Source organism: Pinus tabuliformis, chromosome 1_2, assembly GCF_031772625.1.
Source record: "Pinus tabuliformis cultivar Carrire ecotype Pingquan chromosome 1_2, CPIR1, whole genome shotgun sequence".
Lineage (NCBI taxonomy): Eukaryota > Viridiplantae > Streptophyta > Pinopsida > Pinales > Pinaceae > Pinus > Pinus tabuliformis.
This window is the reverse complement of record NC_142298.1, coordinates 756191181-756204295: the sequence shown is the minus strand read 5'-3', so window position 1 is coordinate 756204295 and position 13115 is coordinate 756191181. Positions and strand designations below refer to the sequence as shown.

Sequence of the window (13115 nt, the reverse complement as noted above, 5' to 3'; positions counted from 1 at the left end):
TGATTTAAATCTACTTCTCTGAGCTTCATAATTTTTCTTACTCCTTGCTTCTGTAAAAGCTTCAATATTTTATACTTGGTGTATTACTGTGAGCCAATGTCACTACTTAGCTGTGTTCAATTTCAATCACTCTGCATATTGGCTGAAGCTGTGTCTGAAGTTGAGTGGAGTCCATGTAAAATCCCTTGCCAATTCCTTGTATAAATGTGAAAGCCATTAGTGGTCACTCGTTTTAGTGACCCACTGGTGCTCACTAGAGCTGAAAATTTTCTTGTCCTTGCCTTTGGAGCAATTGTATGTATGTGGAAGGAAAAGCAATTATGATATCGCTATTGATTTTCCAAACCATTGTTATGTACTTTTTCAGGTCTGAAGATGTGTAACTTGTGGTTTAACTTGGTACATTCTCTTGTATACCAATTTACTTTGAATTTGTCAATATCATAAGCCAAGTAGTGATTTAAGTGTATGTTTGTATGGTAGAACTGCATTGGGCTTGAACTTTTCTCTCCACCTCCAAGTTCTGGGAATCTGATTATCAAGAAGCTACCAGGCCTAATTTTGTATAAGTTGAATCATACCGCATTCAACACGATTCTGAACCTCATATTGCATGCATTCTAACTAAAATATTCATGTTACAAGAGGACATTACCACCTAGTTTTAGTAAAGAGGACAATAGCAAGCCTGTTGAAGCAAGATTCCTGAAGTTCTCCAAGGTCATCAAAAACCAGGCACCGTGCATTTGGAAATCGAAGGCATATTTCCATAAAATAAAAATGAAAATTCCTTCTTCATTTTAGTGGCGCTTCTTCTTAAGTTGATGTTGTAAATTTGAGGGAGTTAGTGTTTTTTTAGGTTTGTTTAAAAATAATTTGATTTGAGGTTGATAACCTTTCATATATAATGCAAATTTCATTATATATTTTCAAACAAAAAATTATATTATGTCAAATTGTAAGAGGCATATGTTTTTAAATAAAAAACCACATTAACATGAACAAAACAACCATGATAATTAACAATCTTACACATGTAGGACATTTATACAAAGAACAAAACAACCATGATAATTAACAATCTTACACATGTAGGATATCTATACAACTAGTGTTCACCAATTCTAGTAAGTGATGATACTTACCATGATATTACACCAAGTAAATGATCCCATAAATGTCCAAATGATCATTACCAATTGTAATATGGTGTATTGCAAATCATTAAATAATCATCGTCAGTTGTATTATGGTATATTGCAACTCATTTTAATTTATGAGTAAAGTGCTCAATCCTTATTACAAAATGGGACTAGATTTATGTCATTAAACTTAGAAATCCCTCTCATCTATATTTTAGTAATTCACAAAACTAAAAAATTCCTTCTCATCTATATTTAAGTAATTCATAAAACCAAAAAATCCATTCACACCATTTATTATTGGGTAATCAAGTTGTTCAATGAGAAAAGCATTATTGGGTCATAAGTTGTTTAATGAGAAAAGTGTAATATCCTAATTCTTTGTGATGTCCCTCTATATAGCACTTCATTGTTTGATTATTAGCTTAACATTTTTATTTAACGCATAGGAAAAAGTCCATGATCGTAATTTTGGAATGCTTTATATCATAATGCACAAATTCCAATGTCCCACCATGTTATATTTGCTATCATGCTAGTCTGTAAAATTGTAAACCTTCAATGAGGAGAGCTTAATATTTATTGATATATTGTGCCTACCTCTCCTTGATATCTTCTATGCTATTTGATAGCATAGGGAAGGTATCCTAGGCAAAATTATTGTTCGATATGGTGGGGTAGAATTTTAGACCAAATCCCTAGGCAAAATTGTTGTTCGGTATGGTGGGGTAGAATGTTAGACCAATTTTTTCTCGACAAAAGTTGTGAGTTCAATCACATATTATGGTAATAGTGTAGGATGTATGGTCATTAAATTTGATTCCTTTCACATCAAATCTCCGGACAATAATTCTATACAATAATACAATACATACATGGTGATTGATTAATTTTATATATGTTTTCTCTCCACCCTAAGTAAATATAATCTTTTCATACCTAAAACAACTAAGCTGACTTAAAAATTAATTTATTTGTCTTAAATCTAAATTAAAAAATATACAACTTAAACATTTACCTACATTGTTGATAATAAACATGTAAAAAATTAAGTTGTATTTAAAGAAATATTGTGTCCAAAAAGCATAGAACTCCAAACATCAAATCTCTTTGCTCCTTGTAGGCTTGAACCAACATCTCTTCTAGAGAAATTCAACAGTTCTAATTTAATAATCCTATCGGCCTCTCTTTGTACCTTTTGGGACAGTTGCTAGTTATATACACAAATAACAACAAATTTCTCATCTCTAGCAAACTTTAGTGCATTTAATAAATTTTGGCGCTCAAATGCCATTTTTTTATTTTATTTTTGCTGCCCCCTTAGACTTCAACTCTGTGGCACCTATGACTTTGAGCCAGGATCAATAACTTAAGCACAAAAGGCGCTTAGTTTCACAACTTGCAAAATTTGGTTAATTTACGTTATTCTTCTTTTTTTGTTCAATGCGGTATTCAGGGGTTTTTGGGCTATGGAATGTGTGCTATAACCCAAAGGCTCGGATGCTCAAATAAATCTCTCACGAATAAAAGTATTTCCACATCAGCTCACCAGTTCAACATCCAAACATTCAACTCGTCTTTGTCAGTGAATCAGGTTCTTCCACCTTTTGTTGTTGCCATGATATCATCCCTAATATGAGGAAATTTGGTATTTGGCACTTTCTTATGTTTTCCTTTGTCACGGCCTCAAAAAACCCAGATGCCAGGATACTTGGATATCTCTTCCTCCATGCAGAACCAAGCTTTACCAGAACCATGACACCTCTATTGCCGAATTGAATTTGGATCCGGGTCATTCTTTATGTGGTTCCCTTGTGCAACCCTCAGATACCCAGATACTCAGATATCTTTACCTTCACATGAAACCTCAAACTTCTAGAATCTTGACACTGCTTACTTTTCCACTTGAATTTAATTATGGAAAAATGTTATAAACGCCATATCGTTTGGATACAAAAGGCTTCCGGATATTTTGCACTTCCCGGATAAGTTCGACTGAGTCTGGAATCTAGTTCTTTTAGTTGCGCACTAACTTGTTTGCGTCCCAGATGACCTGCATGCCCAAATTCTTTGAATCCTTCTCTTTTTGCCAAACACGCCTTCACTTCAACACACTTTTTCTCCCCAATCCTTGGCAGTTTGACTAAGTGTTATATGCCATTGGAAAGGTCTATGAGAGGACCTTTGACATCAATAACAACACTTTGCTCAACAATTCGAATATGTCGATTGTGTTTTAAGTTTTTCTTTTACGTAATGTTCATTGATATTGTAAAATATAATTGAATTACTACACCAATAGTTTATAATTGAATATTTATAATGTGCAGTGATTTGACTGCTAAGTGTACAAAGATATACATACTCTACCCCCCTTTGGTTTTGAACTTGTGACCTTTTAGGAGGAAACTCATACACTTAACCATTAGACCCACTCACGCTGTATTATATGTTATATTACATGGAGGAAAATATTATATTACATGTTAAAAGGTAATTACTTAAATGATAAGGGGTTTAATACTTTCAATTATACATTATATAATACATATAATATTTTAATATATTTAGATATTTTTTTTTTAAATATCTTTTACAATTTTTTTTGGTTGATCCATGAGGGGTTTGAACTTGGAATCTCATGAAACATAACACTTCATTATCAAAACCATTGCAAATTGAGCTATTCCATAGATAAAATATATCTTACTATTTTAAATACAACAAAATAAATATTTTAAAAAATAATAATTTATAATTTTAAATTAATATCTACATCCTAATGATGCCATATGCAAAATTTAAATGTGATTTATATGGAATAGCTCATTATAAATTTAAATGTGATTCATATGGAATAGCTTATTATAAATTTAAATGTGATTTTTTGAGAATAACTTATTATAAGCTGTTTTTTTTCAACTATAATTTTAAATAACTGAAATTATTAGTTATATATACATGTATGGATTCACCATATGGGTTCTACCTGAGGTCAATGTAAAAACATCAATTTCTCTTATTTTAAATAGCCAGCTACATTATTTATGACTGAACTTCAACAATCTACCCTTTCTTCATCTGTACTCCAATAACCTTGCATTGCATTAACCTGCTTGTGGTACAAGTCATTGTCCAGAACACTCACCAAGGCGGGGAAGTCAGAGTTTGAAGGGACAAGTCATATACAGCCCTTGCTTGGAAATTAGCGTTATCACTCTAGAAGTAAAAGCAATAAGAGGCGGTAGAGTGTGCGAAGGACTTGAGAGTTGGAATGGAACTTTCACCTTAAAAACCATTCAATAATGTCCGCAAAAGAAGGCGGCTTCGACGGCTGGCTGCAGAGAGTGAGGCGAACTGGGGAGTTCAGCGACATTACAGTGGTCCTGAAGAATGAGGAATTCCGACTTCACAGTCTTCCACTGTTAAATGCCAGTACTTACTTCAGAGACATCTGGTCTTCATCTCCTCCTTCCCACACAAGAATACTAGAGCTACCGGATTTGGCAGAAAAGGTATACTTAGAGGCCTTCGCCATGGCTGTAGATTTCTGCTACTGCATGAAGCCACATTATACATTCGAGAATGTGGGTGGGATTAGAGCAGTTGGGCAGTTTTTGGGCATGCCAGATCTGTTGGAGAGCACTAAGAAATATCTGTATGCGAATGTGTTTGGGAGCTGGAGATTGTCTGCAGCTTTCCTGGAGAAGTACCAGAGGGTGGAGGAGGTAGCTGTGGATGAGTATATCGAGACAAGGTGTGTGAGGACGATTGTGAGCGGTTGCACTAAGGCGTTTGTTGAGACGAGGCAGCTGTGTGCACCCATGTCTTCTTTGAACTGGAAAACGGTTCAGTCTCCATCCCAGACACTTACCGAGATATTGGCCAGGGTTGCCCACTTGCCTGACAGGTACTGTAACCGCACTCAATCTTCTATCATGTTTAAGAATTATTTTGATCTATTTAGGATCGATACTCGTAGCCCGCTCTCAATCTTGTATAATTTTTGGGAATTGTTTATAAGGATCGATACTTTGCACCCCACCTTCAATATTGGATCATGTCTAGGAATTGTTTTTTTGGAGGGATAATTTGCACAATTTCACCCGTCCCCACCCTCAGCACTTTTCGCAACTTCACCCTTGCCCCCACCTTTAATACTTTGCACAACTTCACCCTGCACACTCTCACTACTTTTCGTAACTTCATCCCTGTCCCCACTTCAATACCTTGCACAACTTCACCCTGCACTTTCATTGTCAATATTGTATCATGTTTAGAAATTGTTTTCAAGGGAGCGATACTCTGCGCAACCTCAACCCCATCCCATCCTCAATCATTTTTGGGAATTGTTGCTCAGGATCGATACTTTGCAGTTTGCACCCACCTTCAATATTGGATCATGTTTAGGAATTGTTTTTTGGATAGATAATTTGCACATTTTCACCCCATCCCCCTTCAGTACTTTTCACAACTTCAACCCTGCCCCCCACCTTCAATACTTTGCACAACTTCTCAATCATTTTTGGGAATTGTTGCTCAGGATCGATACTTTGTAGTTTGCACCCTTTTTTGGATAGATAATTTGCACAATTTCACCCCATCCCCCTTCAGTACTGTTCACAACTTCAACCCTGCCCCCACCTTCAATACTTTCCACAACTTCTCAATCATTTTGGGAATTGTTGCTCAGGATCGATACTTTGCAGTTTGCACCCACCTTCAATATTGGACCATGTTTAGGAATAGTTTTTTGGATAGATAATTTGCACAATTTCACCCCATCCCCCTTCAGTACTTTTCACAACTTCAACCCTGCCCCCACCTTCAATACTTTGCACAACTTCTCAATCATTTTTGGGAATTGTTGCTCAGGATCGATACTTTGCAGTTTGCACCCACCTTCAATATTGGATATTGTTTAGGAATTGTTTTTTGGATAGATAATTTGCACAAGTTCACCCCATCCCCCTTCAGTACTTTTCACAACTTCAACCCATCCCCCACCTTCAATACTTTGCACAACTTCTCTTTGCACTTTCATTGTCAATATTATATCATGTTTAAAAATTGTTTTTAAGGAGCAATACTCTGCACAACTTCACCCTACCTTCATCTGCATCCTCATCCTCAATACTTTGAAGTTTGCACACCCCCACGTCGCCTTTACCCCACTGAATCTTGTTTTTTAAGATTAATTGGCCTCCACTCTCACCCTTATTCTCGTATCATGTTTAGAAATGGCCTCTAATCTTTTTTGGATCAATGCTTTGCCCAACTTCACGGCCACCCCACCCTCAATCTTGTATTATGTTTAGGAATTGTCTCTGATCATTTTAGGTTTGATACTTTGCACACCCTCATCTTTACCCTCAATCCCACTCTTAGTCTCATGAGGACACTGATGCGACATTGGTTAACTTGATGGAGTGTCAAGTCATCAGATATGATTTGGCCTATCTATATGGCAGGAGTCTGAAAGGATGTCACTTGGTGCAAGTCCCGGGTGAATTTGTCTGTGTAGCATTGATTCTAATTTCGCCCATATGTCTAGTAAGTATTGTAACAGCCCACAAGCTTCTCCATTTCTAGTAAGTATTGTAACAGCCCACAACCTTCTCCATTTTTAGTAAGTATTGTAACAGCCCACAACCTTCTCCACAAAAGGCAGCTTTAAACTGCGATAAACTGTAGACCTGTTAAATTGCAAAAGACAGGTTTAAACTTCTTAAGCAACCATAGAGCTTTTAGGTGAGATCATGGACATGGAATTACAGCAACAAAACCAGGGAGATTCAGGCCTTTAACCCGTCAGAAGATCTGCAATCAATTTCCAAAACCAAGTTGCTTCTCTTGCATCATGTGATTGCCTCACCCTCAATTGGTGCAGGTGAAGGGTTGAAAGTTCGTACAGTCCCCATGGCAGCACCACGTAAAGTTCCAAAAAGTGGGTCAGAGCAGTGGCGTCGTCCTCGATGATAGTAACATTTTTTTCACTGAAGTTCCTCCAACCAATCAATCTCACATGGTTGAATCAGCTTCTGTAAATCCATGGATAATTTGCTTGATTTATCAAGAAAAAATGCATGTTTGATACATTCTAAAATTCTCTTGTGGCTCTTAGGGAACAATTGAAAAAAATCAATCCCTTTTACGGCCTCGTGGTTGAGGAGTCCATTATGGCAAACTCCTTCAGACATGTAAAGTAAAACCTCTCTGCCATTGTTCCCCTATATAGATTGAGAATCACAGATACAGTGTACACTTCCATGAACCCTGCATTTATAGATAAAGGTGGCTCGGTAGATAGATACATAGATTTTATTTAAATGTACACGAGATTAATCAATATATGGGACAGAACAGTTACAACTTTGAGATGATGTGCCTTTTCTGAAACAGTAAAATAGCTGAAATTGACAATGCTTCAACTAAAGAAACTGAAAAATACCTATCGAGACATCTCTCCATGTATATCTAATCAGAAATCAATGAGCGACTTAGCTGAATGACCTCTGTGAGGTCCGGGAGGGTTGGCCTGCAATATGTTGTCACTGGCAACATCGAATTTGCTGCCCTCCATGCTGTGTCTTCTAGCTGTCTGCCCTGAAACACTGTTAACCACCTGGCTCCCTCTAGTACTGATATCTTCCTGGTGTTTTTTTTTGTGTTTTCCACCTCTCCTGATCAATACACGTGGCAAATACGGCAAATTTGTTCTTCCTTGGGCTCTTTCGATCTGCATGTCTACATATGTGAGCTTGTCTGAAGTTGGCCAAGAACATGTTTTCGTCTCCAGGGCGTGTTAATGTATTGTTGCACCTTTATCTCCTTGTGGCATTCAAAAATGAAAATGCTCAATAAAGTGGAGGGGAGAACCTGTAGCCTTGCATCTCAATGACTCAATCTGCAGATGGAAGATAATGCGTTGATTTTCCTTGATCCAGGAAGAGAAATTTTCTCAGCTCTTTTGCAACTTTGATTAACCCCTTTGTGTGAAGGTAATATTTGTTTATCTTATGTTGCACGAGTTTTCGGTACGTGGGACTGGGTACTTCGGATGCAGGAAATATGTATCCCGTACTGCTAGAAGCTTTGCTCAAATTTACAGGAAACTTCAAGTTGGAAGTGGCAATAATATAATATATTAAAAATAAAAATAAAATAATTAATTAATTTCCATCTAAAACTTGCCAATCAAATTACATCCTGCAAATTCCATCTTGCAAAGAAATATGTAAAAGATTGAACTTTGAAACACTGCCAAAAAAATCAAAATATTAATCCATCAACAATTTGCTAATCAAATTCCTTCCCAACGAAGAAACATACGGAACTCCGAAATTGGAAAAAGGTTTGTTATTGTTAAAATTGGCAACTAGGGTCAAATTCCACATGGATCATTTTATTTATGACAACTGATATTTTTCTTGGATTCCTCTCTCCGAGAGGTGTAGGATTGATTTAAAGATCATCCGATTCTTACATGTACAAATGAAGTTATGAATTTATTTTGATTATGGTCAAATTGTCCAGGTCGGCCAACAAACTTATGTAGGCTCAGAAGCCCAACAGTCATGTCTATTCATCCTCAACGTTGCATATAAATAGAAGGTGACTTAGCCTCATTTGGACACACTCATCTTCACACTTCTCTCTCTCTCCTTATTGATTGGGTACGGATTTCTGGGCCTCTCTCTCCACGCGTCCGAAATTTCAGGAGGCCAATTTCTAGAGAGTTTGACCAAACATTGACTAATTGACCTCCTTTGACTGTGTTTTTGTGAGGGCTATCTCTGTTTGGGCAGGTCGCATTTCTAGGCACAACAATCGAGGCTAAACTTTCACTGTTGACCAGCGTTGACTGCAACTATGGCTGACCGCAGGTGGGCTGTTTGACTAGACTTTGACTGGGCTGAATTTCACTGTTTTGAGGGTTGTTTTATCTTGTTGTTTGGAGGCTGAAGTTGACTGAAGTTGATCGATTTGCTGAGGGTCAAATCTGCCCTGTTGACCAGCGTTGACTTTTTTGATTAGGGCTCTTTTGTTGTTGTTATAAATTATCAGATTTGTAAATTGTACTATCTCTCTCTGCTGAACTATTGAAGACTAAAAGAAGATTTGATCAAGGGTTTTCCCACATGGGGGTTTGTCCCTTGCTGGTGCCACATCTTGTGTCCTCTTGTTTTGGCTTTTCTTCTATTGTTTATGTTTATGTTCTATCTGCATTTTACCATCATGTTGATGTGATTGCTAATCTGAATATTGATACTGGGCTAATAAAGAAATTGAAGTAAAATTGCTCTAAAGCATAGAACATACCATTGTTGCCTAAAATTAATAGTTATTAGTAATTACTTGATTATCATTTGATTTCATGCAATGCTATACTATATTCAATTTCGAAATTCAAGTTTGAAAATTTATAAAATGAAATTGACTAACACCCTACACTTTCTCTTTCTAACCATCACTGTAATTCGTTGAATTTTATTGTTAAAGCTTCAAGATAGGCTTCAAGAGAGTAGACTTATTTGCAATTGTTGCTACATCTCCACGTCTCTGTTGCTTTACAGAGGTCATGCAGCCCAGCCCCCTGATCTGGCATGTATCACTTAGAAAATAAACAAAGGGTACCTTCCATGCTCAAAATAGGTACCCGAAATGTCAAAACCTGCTCAAAATATGTACCTGAAACGTCAAAATCTGCTGCAATGAAGCTCCCGAAAAAACTCCAAAGTACCCGTTGAAGCTCCGGTTGATTTTTGAGAGTTTCCTACCAGCTCTCAACCTCCCAGGAGCGCGGGGTACGTGCTCTCCAATGCTGGGGAGCGGCACCCGTGTAACTATGTGTTTATCACTTGGCACAACTAGGTTCCATTACAACAATGTCTGGTAACTTAGTCAGGGGCCCAGTCAGAGGAATTCTAATGGTAATTAGCCTGGATAATCAGACTGCTGTCTGAGCGTAAGATCCAAACCATATCGCTTCGGAATAGCAGCCGCTGCAAGACTGTTACTAGCAAGGATGGAACTTGAGACCTACATCTTGCCACTTCTCAATCTGTTTGAAATAGAAGTAGTCTGGTTATGGATCTAACATCTATGTTATTGGGACGCGAACATGTGGTCAAACTGCTAGTCCTTGGAATTGCCAGCTGTATGTGACATGGTAAAAACCAGGGTGACAGGTAAAACCAGGTCCACTACCACTAGAATACTGTGCTTTGGATGTATATTTGTTGTGGCGAGTTATAAACAAATTGTAACTTCAGGAAGGAAAAATAACTCTGTTATCAAAGTTCCAAGCTAGACATGTATGTTAGGTTATTGATGATAGTTGGGATTAGGCAATGCGTGAATGCATTTATCTTCCGTGTTTTTTTCAATATCTTGTATAACCTATCTTGCAAAGGTGTTTGGATTTGTTCTTCTACCAATTTCTTGTTTTAGGTTTATGATTTTGCTCCGCTTCACTGATATTCATTTTACTGTTCAAGCTGATGCTTTGGTCCATGTGTAATTGTGGCATTAACTTTGGGTTAATTTCCTATTACAGCGATTTATTTTTTTTGTTTATTGAGGATTATGTCTGGGTCCCTTGGGCTTTCAATGAATTTGGTTTTCAAGTAGTTTGTTAGCATTGATTTTCCTGTTCCTGTTGGAAGTCCTCCATTTGACCATCCACCTTCGATGATCTTTTTCTGTGATTCTATTTCTATCAGTTATGATTGAGGGTCATGGCAGATGCAGTGCGTTTTTTTAATCTGACTACTTCTGAGTTTGCAAGACTAAAATGTGCAAGGTACTTTGATTGTGCTGAGAGGCTAGAGATGAGATGTATTCAACAGCTTAGCATGAGTGATATGTGTAATGTCTATGCTCAATGTTGTGCTGGCATGCAGCATTTAAAAAAAATATGAATGATAAATAAACTTTTCAATATCATCTTTAAGTAAAATATAGAGAGATTAAAAGTAAATAATTCAATCATTAAGACGTCTCTTCAGTTCAGTTCATTGCACCCAGAGAAGCAGCCAGTTCCAGGCCTGTGTGAAAGAGATGTGTAATACCTGTGCCTAATGCTAGCGTGATGCGAGGCATAAGTTGGCATCTTGGAATCATTTTAGCAGTGACGGATTTTCATCTTCATCTTAGAATCATTTCAGAACTCAGAGGTTTTCATCTCAATTTCTTCTTAATCCCTCTCCATATTTAAAAGATCCCGAGTTAAAATGGATTTACATTGTTTTCCACTAATAATAATAATATGTTGATTACCGTGTTTAGTATGAGATATAAAGTTGCGCTTTTCCGTTGTCCTGTATTTATCATGGAGCGATTTTGTACGTTTTCAAACTTTTCCCACTGATATGCTGCCTCCCAATGGTTGATATCTGGGCTGTAGAACTTGTCCTATTAGGATTCCGATATTTTAAATAATGCCTTTAACTTTGCCCATATTCAGGATTCTGTAATCTACTATCCTATGTTTGATGGTTCAAGGGTTTGTGAAGGTTATTTTTTCTAGCTCCGAATTTGCTTTTCCACAATTTCCTTGTTGATAACAATCCTAACCTATTTTCCTGACCTGTAACAGGTATGTTCAGGATGTGATTGATGGTCTTGTCAAATGTCATCTTAATGTGAATATTAAGAGCAGACAGGGGAGATATGTCCGGGGCTGGATTGATAACCTAATAAATGAGGAATGCAAAACAAGCAGAAGTAGGTTTTGGGTCATTGTTTGTCTTTCAAGAATGCTGCAGAAGGACTGCTCCAATGATCGCCCGTGGTTGGAACTCTCATCTCAATATTGGTGCGCTCTTTTGGAGAACGCAGATCGGTTGGCTGCAAATGTTGATTTAGATGAGGAGATGCGAGAGAAACTGAATGTTATTAAATCATTTCTTGAGTTTAGGATTGGAGGAAGTCTGGATGAGATCGATGAGTATTTGCACAGTTACAGGTTTAGCCCCCAGACATTACTTAGTTTAGTGACACATTTTAAAGAAAAAGAGGTTGGAGAAAGAGAGAGAGAAGAGGTTGCCAAAGAAGTTGATAGTTGCCTTTGGAGTCATGCTGAGTGCGGTTCCATCTCTCCCGCTGATTTTTGCTCTCTTTTTGATTCATTGCCTCCTTCATCTCGACAAAACCATGACATTTTGTACAAAGCCATTAAGAGTTTAGTGGAGAGGCACAGGTTGGGGGTTGAGGATGCACAAATGTTATGGAGGTTAATTGATGTCTTCAAACTCTCCCCTTCAATATATGACAAGGCTTTGAAAAACCCAGCCTTTCTGTGCCAGCCACATGTATTAGAAACAGTTCTGCAGAAATACAGCCAAGAGCTGGAACAGATTGGAGATGCAGAGGATAATACAGACAGAGGCAGAGAGAGGCAAAATCTAAAACAGATTATGCACAAAGTTATTAAAGCGAGCTTGACACTCCTTGAGGAGAATTCCCGCCGTTCCGAAGAGATTATAGAACTGCAAAAACAGTATGCTGCTCTAATTCGAGGCAAAATTGATGTTGCAAGGGATAGCTGTGAAAGTAGTTCGGATCTGCTCAAGCCTCTCTCGTTGACCCACCCCACTACTTAAGCCCTTCTGTTGTTCTTGTCCAATCGATATCCATTAAATTAATAAATGTAAAGATCATGTATCAATTTTCATTTCCCGCCGCTGCTCCATTGCTGTTGTAGATATCAAAAGGAGTAGTCTTGTAGTTCTGATTAATTTTTGATTCTTTTGTATATCAAATAAATTTAAATTCAAAAAGTACCTAGTAGAACTCTCACGGATTGCGAACATCCCGATTTTATCTCCATTTTTTTTTTATTTTAATCTCGATTTTATCTTGAAATCAGGATTTTTTTGGTCTAGGTGATGTTTTTGCCAAAAATCACGATTTTTTGGCCTGATGTTTTTATTTGGAAATTACGATTTTTGGTTTAAATCTCGATTTTAT

At 37.2% G+C, this 13115-nt stretch overlaps 1 protein-coding gene across 1 annotated transcript; it reads left to right on the top strand.

Annotated features, from left to right (window-relative positions):
- Positions 1 to 4312: 4312 nt before the first annotated feature.
- Positions 4313 to 12824, top strand: LOC149207991 (phototropic-responsive NPH3 family protein NPY4-like). Its single transcript, XM_089395898.1, has 2 exons — positions 4313 to 5052; positions 11743 to 12824. Exons 1-2 carry the CDS (start codon positions 4448 to 4450, stop codon positions 12746 to 12748), a joined length of 1611 nt encoding a protein of 536 aa, XP_089252024.1. The 5' UTR covers positions 4313 to 4447; the 3' UTR covers positions 12749 to 12824.
- The last annotated feature ends 291 nt before the right edge of the window (positions 12825 to 13115 follow it).